Here is a 16,423-nt window from a genome sequence, read left to right as displayed (position 1 = left end):
GCGAGCTGCTCCGTTGCTGCCTTGCGCCCCTCGTCGCTCGCGCCCGTGCTCGCCGAGACTGACGTCGTCGAGGTGGTGTACGCCTCGAGGCCGCTCGCGACCTCGGAGAGGCGGGACAGGCTGAGCTCGTCGCCGCCGCCGTAGAGGAGCGTGCGGAGGGCACCGCGCGCGCGCGGCGAGTCGTCCGAGAGGAGGCGCTTGGCGAGGTAGGGGAAGCACTCCTTGAGGATGGCGTAGTTTGAGTCGGAGGAGAGGCCGATCCCCTCGAGCGTCGAGAAGGCGCGAGACATGTACACAAAGTAGTCCGGGATCGCAAATACGTCCGCGTTTTCACTCTGCAGCTGCTCGATCTTGGCGGTCAGGTCCGCCGTCGTGGAGGACGCGGCGCCGCCGCCGCCGCCGGCAGGGGCCCCGCCGCCCCGCGCGAGGGCGTCAGCCGCCTGCTCCCTCTGCCAGTCCTCGCGGAAGAGGCGCTGCCGCTCCTTGGTCGCCTCGGGCGAGTCGAGGTCGTCGAACTGGCTGAGCTGCGCCGCGTACTTCTCCTTGTTCTCCTCGACCATCCGCCGCATCGCGCCCGCGGGGCCGCCGCCCTTGGCCGCGAGCCGCAGCATCTTCGAGATGGCCACCGTGAGGCCCGACGCGCGCAGCTCGCCGATCTTGTCTGCGGGCACAAAGCGGAGGTTCACGAGGTCGTCGGGCACGCGGTCGTACTGCTCCGCGTTCAGGTTGGCGATGAACTCGAGGAGGGAGAGCTGCAGGTCGCTCGGCACGCGCTGCGTCATGCCCCAGTCGAGGATGCAGAGCCTGCCGTCCGTCGTGCGCAGCAGGTTGCCTGGGTGCGGGTCGCAGTGCAGCACGCCCGTGTCCAGGAGCATCGTCAGGTACGCGTTGAGCGCGACGCCGCAGAGGCGCGGCACGTCGTCTGCGTTGGAGGAGGCCAGTCGCTCGCCCTCGACCCACCTGTCCACGGGCGCAGGGGTGACCGAGCGCTCTTCACGGGAAGCGAGTCGCTCGGGCCTCAGACCCCACTTGGTCGTGAGGACGTGCGTCGACGAGAGGGAGGGGACCACCTCGGGGGAGGTGACCGAGCCGAGGCCGCGCGCCGCCATCGCCTCTGCGAACTCGGCCGTCGCCGCCGCCTCCATGGTGTAGTCGAGCTCGTTGACGAACCCGGTCCCCCACGCGTCGACGAGGCCGACCACGTCCGTGTTGACGTCGTTCGCCTCCTGGTACGCCGGCGCAAAGAAGCGCAGCATGAAGAGGTCGAGCGCCACGTCCTGCAGCACGCTCGGCCGCTGCACCTTGATGGCGACCTCCTCGCCGCTCGCACGCAGCGTGCCCCTGTAGACCTGACCGATGGAGGCCGCCGCCACCGGCTCGGCCGAGAAGGCCGAGAAGACGTCCTCGATCCGGATCGAGAGCTCTCGCTCGATGATCTCGCGGCCGAGCGCCGCCGGGAAGGGCTGGACGCTGTCCTGCAGCTTCTCGAGGCCCTTGGCGTAGGGCGCCGGAAGAAGGTCGGGGCGGATGCTCAGCACCTGCCCAACCTTGATCGCAGTGACTCCCAGCCGCGTGACCAGCTGCAGCAACTCCTCCGAACGGCGGTCCACCATCGCCTCCTCGCGGCCGAGCTGCTTGTCAGCGAGCACCTTGCCCACGAAACCTGCGCTGAGGAAGGCGATCTCTGCGGCGCGCCTCAGCGCCACGAGCGGCCGGGCGCGGAAGTAGCGGTCGGCCGCCTCGGGGTCGTACTCGGCCTCGCGGTAGGGAGCGTCCAACACGGCGGTGCACGACGGCGCTGAGGCGACGCGGTGGTGCTGCGTCAGATGTGCCGACTGCGCGACGAATGACGAGTGTGCAGCAGTGGAGGCGAGCAGCAGCATACACACACGATTCGCCGGACAGATCCGCGAACGCACGCAAGAGAGAACTCGGGTCCGACACATCTAAAGTGGAAGGGTGGGGTAGGGGAGAAGTCCTCTTGAGGGAAACATTGGACTGTCAGGCCCCGGGGACTGGCCAGCCCGACTGACACAACCTTCAGGAACACCATTTTGCGGTCCTGAGCGGTCGTCTCGGAGCAGAAGCTTCCCTGCCTCCTTAGCCATGTTGCGGTGCCCTCGTGCCATCTGGTCCACGCACTGCTCGCAAGTAAAGCGTCTTCACAGGTCGGCAGATACGCCTCACCTTCGAAAGGGTGGCTGCCTACCCCAAAGCCCAGCCCGGGGCATCGATTTCTCTTGACGATTTCACCTTAAAACGCTGGTGCAGATGGGGTTTTCTCTATAGAAGTCGGAGCCTTGCGTCCAAGGAGAGGCAGCGTGCGGCTCCGTGGACTCGGCCATCTCCCGCGGGTGAGAGGGCGAGAGGAAGCACTCCCGCCCTCTGAGGCGGCCGTCCGAGTCGGGGAGGCAAACACACAACCATCCTCGCGGGTGTGGGCGGCCTTATCGGCCCGCTATGCTAACCCAAAGTCGGCCCTTCCTCGCGGTCGGCTGCGGAGGCCCCTTAGCCCTAGCCGGAGCTAAGGGGCCCGGCTTTCTCGGCGCTAACCCTAGGGGAAATCGCTCCGGAATAGGGTTTCCGGCACCATCGGGCGGCGCCACACGGATGGAGGGAGTCGGGTCTGCCATCGGCGGGCCGTCAGGGCGCTGAGAAGTCAAGGACGACTTTTTAGCTCCACTTTCGGCGTGCCGGAGTATATCACCGTCCGGCTGCACCTTGAGCACTTGAGCACTGGATAGGGTCGATTCCGCATGGTACGGGACCCCTCGATCGTCTCGCCCTCCCTCACTGGTGTGTTCATTGGGGGGGGGTCATAACAAACACGGTGCAGGATCGAGGTGCACGCTGCCGAAGCAGTGTCGTCCCCTCTCTCCCCGACGGCGATGGCGGTGTGACCGATCGAGCTACAAGAGGAGCTTGTTCAGCAGGATCCGGGATGTCTCGTGCAGCCACTACCTCACTGGGCCTGAGACCACAGAGCCAGCATCCCGTCACCGTCTCGGATTCATGTGGGATCGAACCACTCCGGGGTGGGCAAGCCCACCATTCATAGCCCATCTGGTTAATTGTCCAAAATTCCTGTTGTGCAAGAGGGGAGGGGGCTCTGACGGAATGTGTGGCGGGAGAGGGCAGGGAATGGGCGCAGGGGAGGGGGGGGGGGGGGGGCTCAGCCGTGCAAAAAGCATTAATTAATAATAGTAATGAAGGCACCTTCTTATCTACTAGGCTAGGATTGAGAGCAGCCTCGCTCTCAATCCTAGAAGTCGAAGGATTGTGAGCAGCACTCCTCGCAATCGTAGCATCTCTGTGCGATTGTGAGCACCCACGCTCGCAATCCTACATCTTCTAGGACTAAGCTCGGCTCCGCTCGGCTCCGCTCGGCTCCGCTCGGCTCCGCTCGGCTCCGCTCGGCTCCGCCCTGAGGGTGTGCTGGACCTAGCTGAGCGCCACAAGCCCAGCTGCAGCTCGTCCAGACTTGGCGCTTAAGACTTAGTTAGAAATGCAACTAAGCATGTATGTATCTAAGGAATCAAGTCAACTTTGATGGGGGCAGCCAAATTTCGGTTGGACCGCAAATCGTGGAGTTGGGAGTCACGCTCGGGCAGACAGCATCGATGCCGTCGCCGGACGCGGCGGCGAGGCACACGGGCGCCGGCGTGGCGCGTCGGCAGGCCCACCACGAGCGGATGCGCGACGAGCGCGCTCGGGAGGCGGCCGCGGGCAACGCGGAGCTTCCGCCGGAGGACGACGCGGTCGAGATGGTGAGCGCCGCCCAGCTGCTGGACAGCGTGGCAGAGGTGGGCCCGAACTACACCCTGCTACGCAGGAAGGAGACGAAGGCGAAGCGGCGGAAGCGCAAGCGCGAGGATGCCAGGGCGGCCCTCGACGGCCACACTGTCCTGTCCACCGGATCGCGCCTCGAGATCTTCTGCGACAGTGAGCGGTGGTACCCTGCGACCGTCATGGCGCGGGAGGAGGACTTGGACGGACGGATCGTGCACGAGGTCGAGTACGACGGCTACCCGGATCGGCGTTGGTGGCACATGCTCGACGACGAGCGGTGGCGCGCCGTCCCAGAGCAGGCCGGCGCGGGCGCAGGAGGCGCCGCCGCAGACGTGGATGGGGATGCGGCGATGGACCGCGCGGACGGCGAGGGCGCCCGTGCCGTGCGCGACGCCGAGGCGGCCGAGGCGCGGCCGGCGCCGCCTCCTGTGCGCCGGGGTGTGCGGCGCAGCGCGCTGGCGGACGCCCTCGAGGCGGAGGATGACGAGCGGCAGGACGAGGCTGCGCGTGGCGATGAGCAGCCGATGCTAGCGCCCCACGGGCCGGCGCTGTCGGTGCAGCTTCGGCGCGTGCGCCTGCAGCTGCGCGAGTTCCTTGCAACGCAGGCCGCGGCAGGGAAGAGCGTGCCGATGCAGCGGACGGCCCTCGGTCTGCACCCGACGATGCGGTGGACGATCCGCTTCGGCAAGTGGCTGGCGACGACGCGGGTCAGAGCATTGAGGGCGAGCCGGTGGCACGCGACCGAGCGGGGCGACGCGCGGGAGGAGGAGCCGACGGTGCGCACGGGGCGCGGCGAGAACACGGTCTACGTCGCGCTGCAGCACATGAAGAACCACGTGTGGCGCGAGATCTGGCCGGCGATGCCGGGCGACGCGAGGCAGTACTGGCGGCTGGTGACCAACCAGGTGATGTCGCTGTACGACGGCGACGGCGGCGGGATAGAGGACGCGGCGGGAGCCGCCGGCCGGGCGGCGGGCCGCGAGGCGGCGCGGGAGAGCGCGTCGCACGGGCAGAGTGAGGCGGCGCAGCGGGCGGCGAGCGAGAGGGCGAGCGCCGAGGCGAGCCGGCGGACGATGGCCGAGCTGCGCGAGGCGACGACGAAGCCGTGCACGAGGCAGCACCTCTTCCAGGTGGGAGAGTACCAGATGCAGGACACGCAGCTGTTAGAGCCGTTTCGAGGTGAACGTGGCCTTCATCATGAACGCCTACTTGTGCTTCGCGCGGCAGACCGGGTGCCGGCCGGGGATGGCGGTGAACGATGCGGCGGACGCGGCCGATTCGGACAGCCACTGGCGCGCATCTCCCGCTGAGAGAGAGAGAGAGAGAGGCGAGTAGGACGGCGCGGCGTTGGCGCGTGATGGGGCGAGATGCCACTGAGCCGTGCCGCTCGCCGGCAGGCACGAGCTGCCGCCGCTGACGATGGGCGACCTGTCCATCGCCGCGGATGAGTTGCTGCGGGGACTAGGCGGGGCGGGCGTGATGACCGAGGGCGACTTCGAGGCCCTCATCCGAATGGAGGTGACCTTCGCGCGCAAGAAGGGCGAGTACTACGCGTGCTACGAGTTCGGGACGGCGATCACGCCCGACTCGGACCAGATGATGCGCATCGGGACGCTGGCGATGGTGCGCCTGCTGCTGCGCTGCGGAAGCTTCAGGGCGTGCTACTCGAAGCTGAGCGAGGCGAGCGCGGCGGCGCTGCGTCGCAAGGTGGCTGAGCCGAGCGGGTTCGCCGGGCTCGAGCTGGAGGACACGGGCTACGAGAGGCTGCCGGCGCTAGTTGCGGCGTGCCGAGCGGACGGCTGGGTGCTCGACAAGGCGGCCCTGGACCGGCCTCTGTTCCCCGGCGTCGACGAGGCGACGGGGTTCTTCTTGTTCACCGAGAGCTTCGACGTGCAGCGACTCCTGCCGGCGCCTGATCGAGACGGGGCGCCAGCTGGGCATGGCCCGGCACAAGGTGGGCGCGTGGAGTCTGCGCAAAGACGCGTGCGAGCAGCCGGCGTCGGCGGGCCACGGCGCCGTCGCGGCGCGAGTGCTGGGCCACCGCCAGGTCAACTCCCGGACGATGGATCGGGTCTATCGCGCAGACCTGCGCACGCGCGATCTCGGCGCATACTGGATGCGGCGCGACGCGCTCGGGAGCGTGGAGCGCGCGCCGCTGACGTCGCTCTCGGCGTCGCGTGTGCCGGAGGTGGGCGGCGTGCGCGGCTTTGGCGACCTGCCGCGGGCGTGCCCGGAGCGGCAGGCGGCGCGGACGGAGCGACGCGAAGGTGGCGGATAAATCGATCTCGGTATCGCTCCTCATCGCAACCCCAAAGAACAGAAAAGAACAGAAAAGAACCAAAAGATGCATGGCAAACCCCGTCAGCAGAGTCCTCCTCCGGGACTGACGTTAGAGCTCAAATAAAAAAGCAAAACAATGAAAAATCGGAAAACCCGAGCCCTCCCTTGGTGCCCGCCGGAACGCGCCCATTTTCAGCCTAAATGTCTCCGCCCCCCCCGCCGCCGTCGTCAGACAACCTTGGGCTGCGCCTCGGGCTCGGGCTCGGGCTCGGCCTCGGCCTGCCCCTCGCCGCCCTCCTCCTCTGCTGCTGCATTTACGCGCTCCGAAAAAGGCGGTCAACGACCAGCCGCCCGGGGGTCCGCTCTGCATTGCCCCAGGCGGTGGACAGCAAGCCGGCGCCGTACGATGCGATAAACTACGCCGACCCAGCCTCGCGCCGCAGCTCGGCGGCCTCCCTCCCAGAGGCGCCAGCACCTCCGCCGGAGGTGGTCCAAACCGAGCTCGCGACCCCCGCCGAGGCGCCGGCGCCGAGCTCCTCTGTGTGGGGAACCATGTTCGGATTCCCAAACGCGGCGAGCCCACCGGCGGCGACGGGCTTCCGCCCTGCTGGCCGAAAGGATCAGCTCGATCGCGTCTAGCAGGTGAGGCGTCCCGCCGTGCTCTCGAGTTGGTGCGCACACCGTTGTATTCAAGCCGCCGCGCGACACACGATGCCCGCGCCCGCATCCGAACCCCTGCAGCCGCGGCCGGCTCTCTCCGGGTATGTGTCAGAGAGAAAAGGTGTGAGATATCAGCGCATGGGCCAGTCGCCGGTGACGGTGCGTGCGCCCTGCCCGTCCCGTGGGGGCGAGTCAAATACAGTAGCGTCTTCGCGCCGGCGCATGAAATTATAAAAGAATCGACTCATTGTGAAGTGAGCCCTCGCAAATGGCGGTTCCTTAAGAAACAAAACACGCGGACCGGCGCTCCGGGGGGCGCTCTCCGACGCGCGCGACGTCCACACACGTGCGCGGGACCACGATCCAAACGTATACGGCTCCAAATAACCACAACCTCGTTGCCGCCGCACTCGCCACACGAGACACCACGTTTAACATGCGCCCACAGCTGCTCAGTGGAGATTCTTCTTCTTCGCCTTGATGTCGTTGATGGCCCCCTTCCGTTTCCCGAGCGCCCCAGACGTCGTACTGGCCGCCGCACCGTCCGCCTTGACGACACTCAAGCCAGCGCCGTCGCCGCTGCGGGCACAGGCGGGGCATCAGAGCCTGGGGCCGTACGATCGAGCTGGGCTGGGCAACCGCGGGCCTGCCGCGCGCCGCAATCGTCTGCTCGATTCTCTTCCCGATAGCCTTGGTTATTCTCTGCGAGGCGCAGAGACAGCACAGTGTGAGTCGGGCAGCGTGTGCACGCACGCTCGGCGTCAGCACGCCTGCTGTGCCTCGAAGTCCTTCCGCTCCGCTGTACGGTGCGCCCTCGGCGCGATGACGTGATCTGCCGGCGTGATGTGACCGGCGTGAGCGTGCGTGATGAGCGTGGCCGCTTGCGACGTGTGTGTGCTTGCTGTGCGGACGCTCACTCCCCTTCTTGAGCTTCTGCTGGTCTCCTCGCGGCCCGCGCTTCGCCTTCTTGAGTCCCTGCGGCTTCTTGAGCTTGAAGTTGCCCTGCGCCATGCCTCGACGACTCGTTCCTGAGCGAGGAACGAAGAAAGAAAAACAGTGGACCAACCATCCTTCCTTCGAGTCGGGTGGGCGACGGCTAGCGCACCACACTCCTCTCCTTAAAATCCCTGTGTGGTGGCGGCGTGCCGTTCTCCCATCCCTCCCTTGGCTTGTGTGTTTTCTTTCTTTCTTTCTTTCGAGTCGGACAACAGAAGCAACAACGCGGCAGCTCCTGTTTTCTTTCACCTTCTCGGCTCTCGCGTCGTCCGTCGACAGTGCGTCGCCGTCGGCTCTCGGCTCGAGAGAGAGAATTTTGAGAGGCAACCAGAAATCTGTGGTCCGCGTCTCCGCGTCTGTTCTCACGACGCTGCGCGCACTCACGAAAACTGTGGGCTGTTGATACGTCCTACAAAGAGGGGCGTCCCCGTCTCCTCGTGCAGCACCGCCAGGAGGAACGGCCGGTTGAAGCGCAGCTCGAGGGGGCGCGGCGGCAGGCTGCGCACGCCCATCTCCGCCACGGTGGCGGCGGCCGCAGCTGTGCCCTCCTCGTTGACCTCGACCCTCGCTGCGTGCAGCACCTCGTCCAGGTGGACGTCGGGCTCGTCGCTGAGCTCGAGAAACTGGCCGCTGCCGTCAAACGCACTCAACAGCCCGAGGGCACGCAGCGCAGTCTTGAGGCTGGAGGCGCCCCACTCCGCGGTGAAGCGTGGGATCGAGACGTCCACTTCGCGACGGCGCAATGTCGACAGGGCGGCGGAGAGAGGGTCGGCAGGCGCCGCTGACGTGTCGACAGGCGACGGCGCTGTCCGCAGCGCGGCGATGGTCGCGGCTAGGGATGCTTCGCCTGCCTCGGCGGGAAGAACGAACAGTGCGCAAAAGCCGGCGCCTTTACTGTCCGCCACCGCGTCCGCGTCGCCATAGTCGAGCCGCAGCGCCGCGGCTCCCCCGAGCGCGGCCACCGTGGGCGAGGCCCAAGCCGCGCCCTTCCTTCGCATAAAGTTCGCGGGCTGGCTGGCCGTCGCCGCGCCAGGCGAGAGCGGCCAGAAGGCACCCTCCGCCGTCCTCTCCCTCTCAAACCGCTCAGCCCACACGCCCTTGAACGACACGGCGCTCACAAGAAGCGACACAGTGAGCGGGTCTGGCGTCCCCGAGAGCAATTTCGGCACCTCGCCATCCGTCCGGGACTGAACCCAGCTGTTGACGGGCTCGTAGCTCGACGGAAGGGGCGCCGCTTGCGCGCGATGAATGCGGGTGGCGCTCTCGATAAACTTTGGCCGCACCGCTGTGCCCGCCCACACGCCATTGGCCACTCGCAGGGAAACGCCAGAGCCGTTGCCGCGAGCAGAGCTGAGCAGGCCATCGATGGCCTCCGCAATCTGCTCGTGTGCACCGAGGAGGCGCGAAAGCTCGGCCTCTGCGCTGCCGCCCGGCGTCGAGCCTGCGAGTGCGAGCGCTAAAGAGCTGCCAATGGAGACGGGGCTGATGAGCGTGACTGGCGCGAGGGGCTGAGTCTCGCACAGCGCAGCAAACATGGCCAGCCCCAGCTTGGAGAGGCTCCGCCCGCTCGCGAGGCAGGCGCTCATGACCCTCGCGCGCGGGAGCTAGACTCGTACGTCCTAATTGCAGAGTTTTGGGGGTATTTTTTCTTTTCAAGCTTTTGCCAGGAGCTTGCCAGTGCGCCTCCTCCTTTGTCGTCGATCACACGCAGCAGATCTCCTGCGGCTTGGCGGCGGTGGCGGGCGACGCCGACAACATCAACAAGCAGGCGCGCAAAATGCGTACCAACCATCTGGGTCAACTCCCCTGATCTTCACTTAATGTGAGCCTCGTGCGACTCGGTCCGTAAGCCGAGGGCACCTGCGCGCCACGTGGGTAGGCTCCGCTTGCCATCTTGGGGCGATGCGGGCGGGCGCCGGAGCCCACCCTAAATAGTACGGTGGTACCATCTACTTCGAATGGGAGGGGCGTGAATCCGACTGAGCGCGCCAAACGGCTCCTTACGTTCGGCCACAGTGGGTGTAGGTGTATTGTTGGCAAATCAAGACACCGAGCTCACACAGAATCACAAGTGGGAGGAAAGCGGCGAGTCGCAATTCCTGGGGTCCTTGTCGCTTGTGGCGGGCCACCCTGTCCAGAAAGGCATGGATGCCAATCTGGGGTCTCTCGACCGAGTCTATGAGTCCTGGCCGCCTCCCGGTTGTGGCAAGGTTGTAAAACCAAGCAACGGAGATGGTGCGGGAGAGTACGGTTGTTCCAGGAGGTCACGAGACACGACACGCACCGACCCTTTCACGATATCACGAACCGAAAGGCTGTGCCCGGGGAAGGCACAGTAATCCGGCACGTGTTGGGCGCCCCATCCGTTTAGGGCTAGGTCGGCTCAGGGCCCCGTCCACTTCCCTCCCACTTGGCGCGTGATGATGAGGAGGTGCCACCCAGGCCAGCCAGGGCAGGGGCGGAGGGCGAGGGCGGAGGGCGGGATGGGCGCCAAGCGGGAGGGAGCGAACGGAGTGGAATGCACAGATGGGGGATGGCGAAGGCGGAGGGCGGGAAGGGGGGAGGGTGGCGGGAGGGCGGAGGTCGGCATGGGCGGGCGGTGGGTGGTTCGGTAGGGCGGGGGGGAGGGCGAGGGGTGGAGGAGGAGGGCGGTGGGGGCGAGGGGCGGCGAAGGAGAGGGTGGCGGCAAAGGGGTGGGCGAGGTGGAGGGCGGGGGTGGCATGGGAGAGGTGGAGGGCGGCGCGGAAGCGTGGGCGAGGTGGAGGGCGGCGGCGGCGTGAGCGGCGACAGTGGGGGTGCCCGCGCGCCTAGTTCCGCGGACGGGCCTTCCACCCTTCAGGTAGGGATCATGTAGTCCCCACAGACGCTAATAAATAGAGCAGACATCTCCCGGAGAGTGGGCGACACCTTTCTCTTTTGCAGTGTTGAGTTTTCTTGTAAAATTCTCTTTTGCACAACACTGGGCACTCCTTGTAAGAGTATCTTTTGCACATCGAGAGGAATGTCCCACCCGCACTTGGAGCACTTGGAGTGCAGTCAGCAACCGCACATCCAGGGCCGGGGAGCTCAGAAGCGCACCCAGCGGGCCGGATGATTGGCATCGGGTTACGGGCAAGAAAGCCCTAGCCCCGGGGGTGCGCGTTCGCAGGGAAAGGGGCACTTGGAGTGCAGTCATCAACCGCACATCCAGGGCCGGGGAGCTCAGAAGCGCACCCAGCGGGCCGGATGATTGGCATCGGGTTGCGGGCAAGAAAGCCCTAGCCCTGGGGGTGCGCGTTCGCAGGGAAAGGGCCTTAAAGTCTCCGAGGGATGGTTCCGTGTACCGGGTTACCCCTTAACTGCAGAACGCACCCTCTTCCTCGACCGTGGGGGGGTGCGCAGTCGCAGGGCCATAACACGGGTCTCCGAGGGTTGGCTCTGCGCTCCGGGTTTCCCCCAGCGGCGGGATTTTTCCCTCGCGCTGTGGGTCCCCCTAGCTGCGGAACGCCCCCTCTGCTCGGAGCTAAAGAATACTCTCCGAGGGTTAGCCCCGCGTACCAGGTTTCCCCTTAACTGCAGGACGCTGCCCTCTACTCGGAGCTAGTAATACGAGAATACGCACCGCCCCGCCAACATGTTTCTCTTTTGCACATTCCTCTCGACACAGCACATAGGATTCCTCATGATTTCCCAACTCGCGCTCCTGCTGATCGGCGGCGCCTCTGCGCTGCAGCTTCACAACGTTCGTCGGCCAGCTCAGAGTGTGCACCGTCTGCGCGGCGGCGCTCCCGTGGCGGCGCAGCCCGGCGTCGCCATCGTCGTGGACGCCGAGATTGTTCCCGACCGGGTCGATGAGTTTATCAAAGTCATCGAGGCGGATGCGAAAGGTAGCCGGGGGGAGCCGGGGTGCCTTCGGTTCGACGTGCTCCGCGCTTCAGACACGCGCTTCTTCTTCTACGAGGCCTATGTCGACGCTGCGGCCGTTGATACCCACAAGGCGCAGCCGCACTTCAAGCTCTGGTCCGACTTCAAGGCATCTGGGGGATGCACGAGTGTGTCGGTAAAGGCCGTGCCGCTGGGGGAGTGGGGGTTCCAGTAGAGACCCAGCCTCACGGCCTCATAGCCTAGTGGAGGCGGCGTCTGCGGCAGTGAAAAACGTGTATTTGATGCGACGCCGGTGATGTCGTCTCGGCCCGTCACCATTCCAGCATGTGTGTATAACGCCGTGGCGTACATACACAGAGGCTTAACAGAAACCAAACTCTGCCGCCTCTCCTCCACTGCCGACCGGAGATCATTTGCTTCGATTCGCCCTCAGCAGCGCGAGCGCCCTCTCCGGCACTGACCACACGCTCGGCGGGTAATCGGCCACTCGCACCCAATCGTCACGTGCTGCGGGGACATAGTAGAGCCCTCTGCGCCAGCCGATAGGCTCGCCGTGCTTTGCAGCGATGGCGTGGCCCTCGAGTCCGAGGAGCGTGGGCAGCACAATGACGCACGCGCGGCCCAGCATCGCCGCCCAGTGGCCAAAGGACGAGCCCCAAGTGGCGACGACCAGCACGGAGGCGCTGACCGCGCAGTGCAGATCCACGAGGATCTTTGCCTCCTCCGCGACTTCCACCACGGTCCGGGGTCCGAGCAGGTGCTGCAGATGGTCGCGGACGCCGCCGACGAGAGCGTTGCAGGTGCGAGGCTGCCACGGCGCCGAGACGTGTGTCTGACGGTTCGAGATGATCACGACACGGTCGAGGTCCCCAAGTGCCGCGCGGCCGAAGCGATTGAACCAAGGCAGACGCAGCAGCACGTGCCCTGGGCGCGGGCTTAGCCAGTCACCGCACCGCATGTAGACGACCCCAACTCTCTCGTGCGTAGAACGCCCGCATGGGCGCGACAGCGTCTGCGCATCCAGGATCTCGGCCAAGCGTTGACCAAACTACGGGGGACGAGCGGCCACTGTGAGACCACCCCGCACCCGACCCTCGCACAGCCACTGGGCTGTCTTCCTGCTCGCGCAGCTGCGGCAACACTGGGGCGTAGCCGTAGCTGCCCCAGCACGCGCCCGCGGTGTGCCACGAGGGACCGCCCAGAGTCGGGTCCCGGCACCAGACCGCAAAGATGCACGCGCGCGAGAGGCGCGCCCCGTCGGCGGGGGCAGGCACCCTCCTGGCCCTACCGCCGAGGATGCCTGGCACGGTGCCTCCCGGACCGCAGAGGGATTGCAGCGCAAACCTGTCCGCATAGCAGTACAGCGCATTGCCAAAGTTGTGAAGCCAGGTGTGGTTGTTCTCAGGCTTGGTGTACTTGAGCAGAAAGCGCTCGCCTGCATGTGTGATTGGGTGTGGGGTCAGTCTCTTCGGGCCGTCTGTCTCTGGGACCAGACAGCCACTCGCCTCTGCTCAGGAAGCCGCTGTCCTGCATCAACGACCTGCTGCTTTCGCCGAGCTGCGTAGCGAGCCGCGCGCTACAGAACCTGCGGTGCGGAATTGGCTTGACCTGCTCCACCGCAACCATTCGGGCCCTCGAGCTGCACGCAGCTTCGGTAGGCGTCTCGCCGGCGGGCAGCCTCGGCTGAAGCGCCACAGCAATGGCTCGACGCGTGAGGCCGAGCGCCGTCTGCGGCTCATCGGCAAATGGATCGAGGCGAGCCTTCAGCTTGCTTCTCTTGGCCATAGTGTGGTGGCCCGTCGCGCCGCCAACGCCCACCCACGCACGCACGCGCCGTGTTTCGAAGTCTGAACGAACGCCTCCGCGTCGGGGCGCATGGTGGTGCGATGGACGCGACTTGCCTCCTACTACTTGTGCTCGCCGCTCCATCTAATACGACCACCGGGTCCGCTGCAGGCACGAATGCCGGGCGCGAGGTCAATCGGGATCTTGGGAAGGCAGCACGCCTACTGAACTCGACGCCGACCATTCCGGTGGTCAGCGGGCGGAGCTCACAGAGGACAACACCGCAGCAGCGCGCAGCGCTGCCGGCAGCACGACGAAATGCCAGCGGCCAAAGACACGCCAGGCGGGATCAGACCGCCGCGCAGCTTGTTCGAGCGCGGCTCCTCGCCTCAGTGCTCACTCCTGGAGCTGCTTCGAACCAGGGGGCGCTCGCAAGGGCGTGCCACAAGCGAGGCCTGGCGCTAGAGCGGATCAGCCCGTGGGGCGGCCGCTGGGCTGGCCGCCCTGGCTCACACGAGCGCCGCCGGCTCGAGCGAGAGGCTGCAGAGCGGCAGCAGGTCCTCCGGCGGCCCTTCGGGCGTGCCAACTCCTCCCTCCGGCGGATTCCGCTCGCATCCGAAGCATTCCTTGCGCGTCTGAGCCTGGAGCTGGAGATTTTAGACGTGGACTACAGCAACGCATCCAACTTCAATCGCACCTACGGCCAGCGCTCTCGCGATCGTGAGCGCGCCGACCACCTCTGCGCACTCGCGCGCAACCGCAGCGCTCTGCCGGTGGCTGACCTGCTGCCGCACTCAGAGCGCTGCCTGAGGCAGCGCTACCTGGTGGCGGAAGCCGCGCTCATCCTTGGCGAGAGTGGCACGGGCCCGCCGCAGGCTGTGCAGAGTGCGTTCGCCTGCGCGCCGCGCCGCGGGATGATAGTCATCTTTCGTGACGCGCCGGACGTGCAGGGGCGGAGACGCGTGCTCAACCGGCAACTCTTGCCGCTGCTGGAGCGGTGGGGGATGAGCTTTGATCCAATTAGCACGAGCCGCCTGCGCCGTGCGCGCTTTTGCTGCCGCTACGACCGCGACAAGCACGCGCCCGGACCCGTGCCGCACGTCCGATGCTGCAACATGTGCTGCATTGACCACGGCCTCACCTCGGGCGCCGAGCTGCTCTTCTTCGTCTCCGACCGCGCGCTGCTGTCACTCAGTAGCCGGCGCCTCGGGACTCCACCGGGAGCCAGCGCCGCCGTCGGCGTCCTCATGGCGTCGAGCCAGCGTTTCCTCGGCGTCGCAAAGACGGCGCTCGAGGCGCGAGCCTCGTAGACGCCTCCTCGCCTCCGCCGCTCCCCAGCCACGAGACCCTCACATGTTGGTGATTGCCATGACGTTCCCGACACGGAGAGACGCGACGTAGGTGCTACGCCGCCATTCGGACGTGCCGGCAGTCATCGTCGGCCCAGATGATGACGCGGAAGCCTCGGCCCAAGGCTGGCCGGCGCACAGCCTCGTCACGCCGCTCAACCTGCCCTCCGGCTCGTTGCCCTGCTTCGACTACGCGCGCGACCGGCGGCCAGAGTACGGGTTCCGGCTGCACAAGGTGCCGGCGCTGCTGCGCTCGCCCTTCACCGAGCTCACCGTCTTTCTCGACGCGGACGTGCTGGTCTGCTCGCCGCCCGCCTTTGCGGGGCTTGCAGAGGTGTCGCGGGCATGGCCCGACGCCGACCTGCTGTTGATGCGGGAGGGCGCTCGCGCCCACGACCACATCAACTACGTGCACGGCGGCCTCCTTGCCTACAAGTCCACACCGCTTGCGCGCGCCTTTCTGCGCACGTGGCTGCGGAGGTACCTCGTCGAGTACAAGCGCGTGTACGAGCTGCCCGTGAAGCGGGACAAGCGCGGCCGGTTCTTCCCTCCATCCGCCTTTGAGCAGCCGGCGCTGACCGAGACGACCGCGTCGTTCGAGGAGGTGATAGGCGGTGTGCACTACCTGCCCTCGGCGCTGCTCGCGAGGCTCGTCACCGGCCAGCTCGGCGTCTATCGCGACCGCACGCACCGTGGAATGCCCGCCGCGGGCTTCCTGCACATCAACCCACTCAAGCGCGAGGAGTGGGCCGAGCTCGAGTGGGCGGTCACCGGCGGAGGCGCCGGGGCCAACGCGTCCGGGGACGGCCCGTCATTGCACGGCCAAGCCCAAGGGGACAGAGGGGAAATGCCGGTCGAGCGCCGGATCCTGCAGTTCTTGAGGGCGGCCTGCCCGGCGCACAGGGAGATCCCGATTGCGCACTTGCTTTGACGACAACCTAGTCGGACTGTTAGGAGGGCTAGGCTAGCAAAAAAAGCCGCAGAGGCCTTTGGTGCGGGCGGTGGCGCCGCGGTTGAGAGCACTCTTGAGGCAAATCCTCTTCGGCGGCAGGAGCCTTTTTGCCCGGCCGCGGCCCGCGACAGCGCGCCAGCGGTGCCAGCGCACACACGCACACACACTAAAGAATTCTTAAAACACAAAGCCTCTCTCACAGCACACTGGCACGGCAAGGGCGTGGACTGGCGCACACTAGTACACTAACGGCACAAGCTAAAAATAAGAAAATGAGCGCGCGAACGGGGAACGGCCAGCACTGCCACTGGCCGCCACACGCCACGCAAAGCCGACCCTCAGTCGGCCCGAGAGGCTGTCTGCGGAAGGCCTGGCAAGCGCGCACTCGCCTCCACCGCGGCCATGCCCTCCGCCGCGAGCGAGCGAGCAACACAAGAGTGGAGGCGGATCGCCACACTCTCTCCTAGCTGGTTGGATATCAGTTCGTGAGTCCTGTGACCTGTCCCTGTGCCCCACCTTCTTCTCCTGTGTCGGTCCCTGAGAACCCCACTATATAGCGCCACCTCGTGAGCTGTTCTGTGAGCTGTGTGCTGTGAGAGAGAGATTTTTAGCAATACCAAACAACTCTAACACTCACACGTAATTTGGGGCCTGGAGCCCTGTTCACGCGCGCGCGAGACGTGCAGACAGGGTTGCCAGGTGAGAGCGAATGGCGCGGTTCACGCCTCGCACAACAGAGAGAGAGATG

At 66.2% G+C, this 16,423-nt stretch overlaps 4 protein-coding genes across 4 annotated transcripts; 2 read left to right on the top strand and 2 right to left on the bottom strand.

The window, feature by feature from the left end:
• Positions 1-131: 131 nt before the first annotated feature.
• Positions 132-1,883, bottom strand: EMIHUDRAFT_63514 (hypothetical protein; the record flags this gene model as incomplete). Its single annotated transcript, XM_005784505.1, has 3 exons — positions 132-341; positions 558-960; positions 1,030-1,883. Coding segments are annotated over 3 exons (1,467 nt in total), but the record flags the coding sequence as incomplete, so codon positions are not given.
• A 1,737-nt stretch (positions 1,884-3,620) lies between these two features.
• EMIHUDRAFT_99108 (hypothetical protein) lies at positions 3,621-6,708 on the top strand (the record flags this gene model as incomplete). The annotated part of the gene is made up of 5 exons (XM_005784504.1): positions 3,621-4,919; positions 4,969-5,021; positions 5,187-5,679; positions 5,744-6,056; positions 6,302-6,708. The coding sequence occupies 5 exons, from the start codon at positions 3,621-3,623 to the stop codon at positions 6,706-6,708; spliced, it is 2,565 nt and encodes an 854-aa protein (XP_005784561.1).
• Positions 6,709-8,105: 1,397 nt separating this feature from the next.
• On the bottom strand, positions 8,106-9,311 carry EMIHUDRAFT_202735 (hypothetical protein; the record flags this gene model as incomplete). Its single annotated transcript, XM_005784503.1, has 1 exon — positions 8,106-9,311. The coding sequence occupies one exon, from the start codon at positions 9,309-9,311 to the stop codon at positions 8,106-8,108; it is 1,206 nt and encodes a 401-aa protein (XP_005784560.1).
• Positions 9,312-11,376: 2,065 nt separating this feature from the next.
• Positions 11,377-11,870, top strand: EMIHUDRAFT_352637 (hypothetical protein). The gene has a single exon (XM_005784502.1). The coding sequence runs from the start codon at positions 11,387-11,389 to the stop codon at positions 11,801-11,803; it is 417 nt and encodes a 138-aa protein (XP_005784559.1). The 5' UTR covers positions 11,377-11,386; the 3' UTR covers positions 11,804-11,870.
• Positions 11,871-16,423: the final 4,553 nt, after the last annotated feature.

The sequence above is a fragment of the Emiliania huxleyi genome, assembly GCF_000372725.1.
Source record: "Emiliania huxleyi CCMP1516 chromosome Unknown EMIHUscaffold_17, whole genome shotgun sequence".
Classification (NCBI taxonomy): Eukaryota; Haptophyta; order Isochrysidales; family Noelaerhabdaceae; genus Emiliania; species Emiliania huxleyi.
The sequence above is the reverse complement of the archived record's forward strand: the minus strand, read 5'-3'. Positions and strand labels throughout refer to the sequence as shown.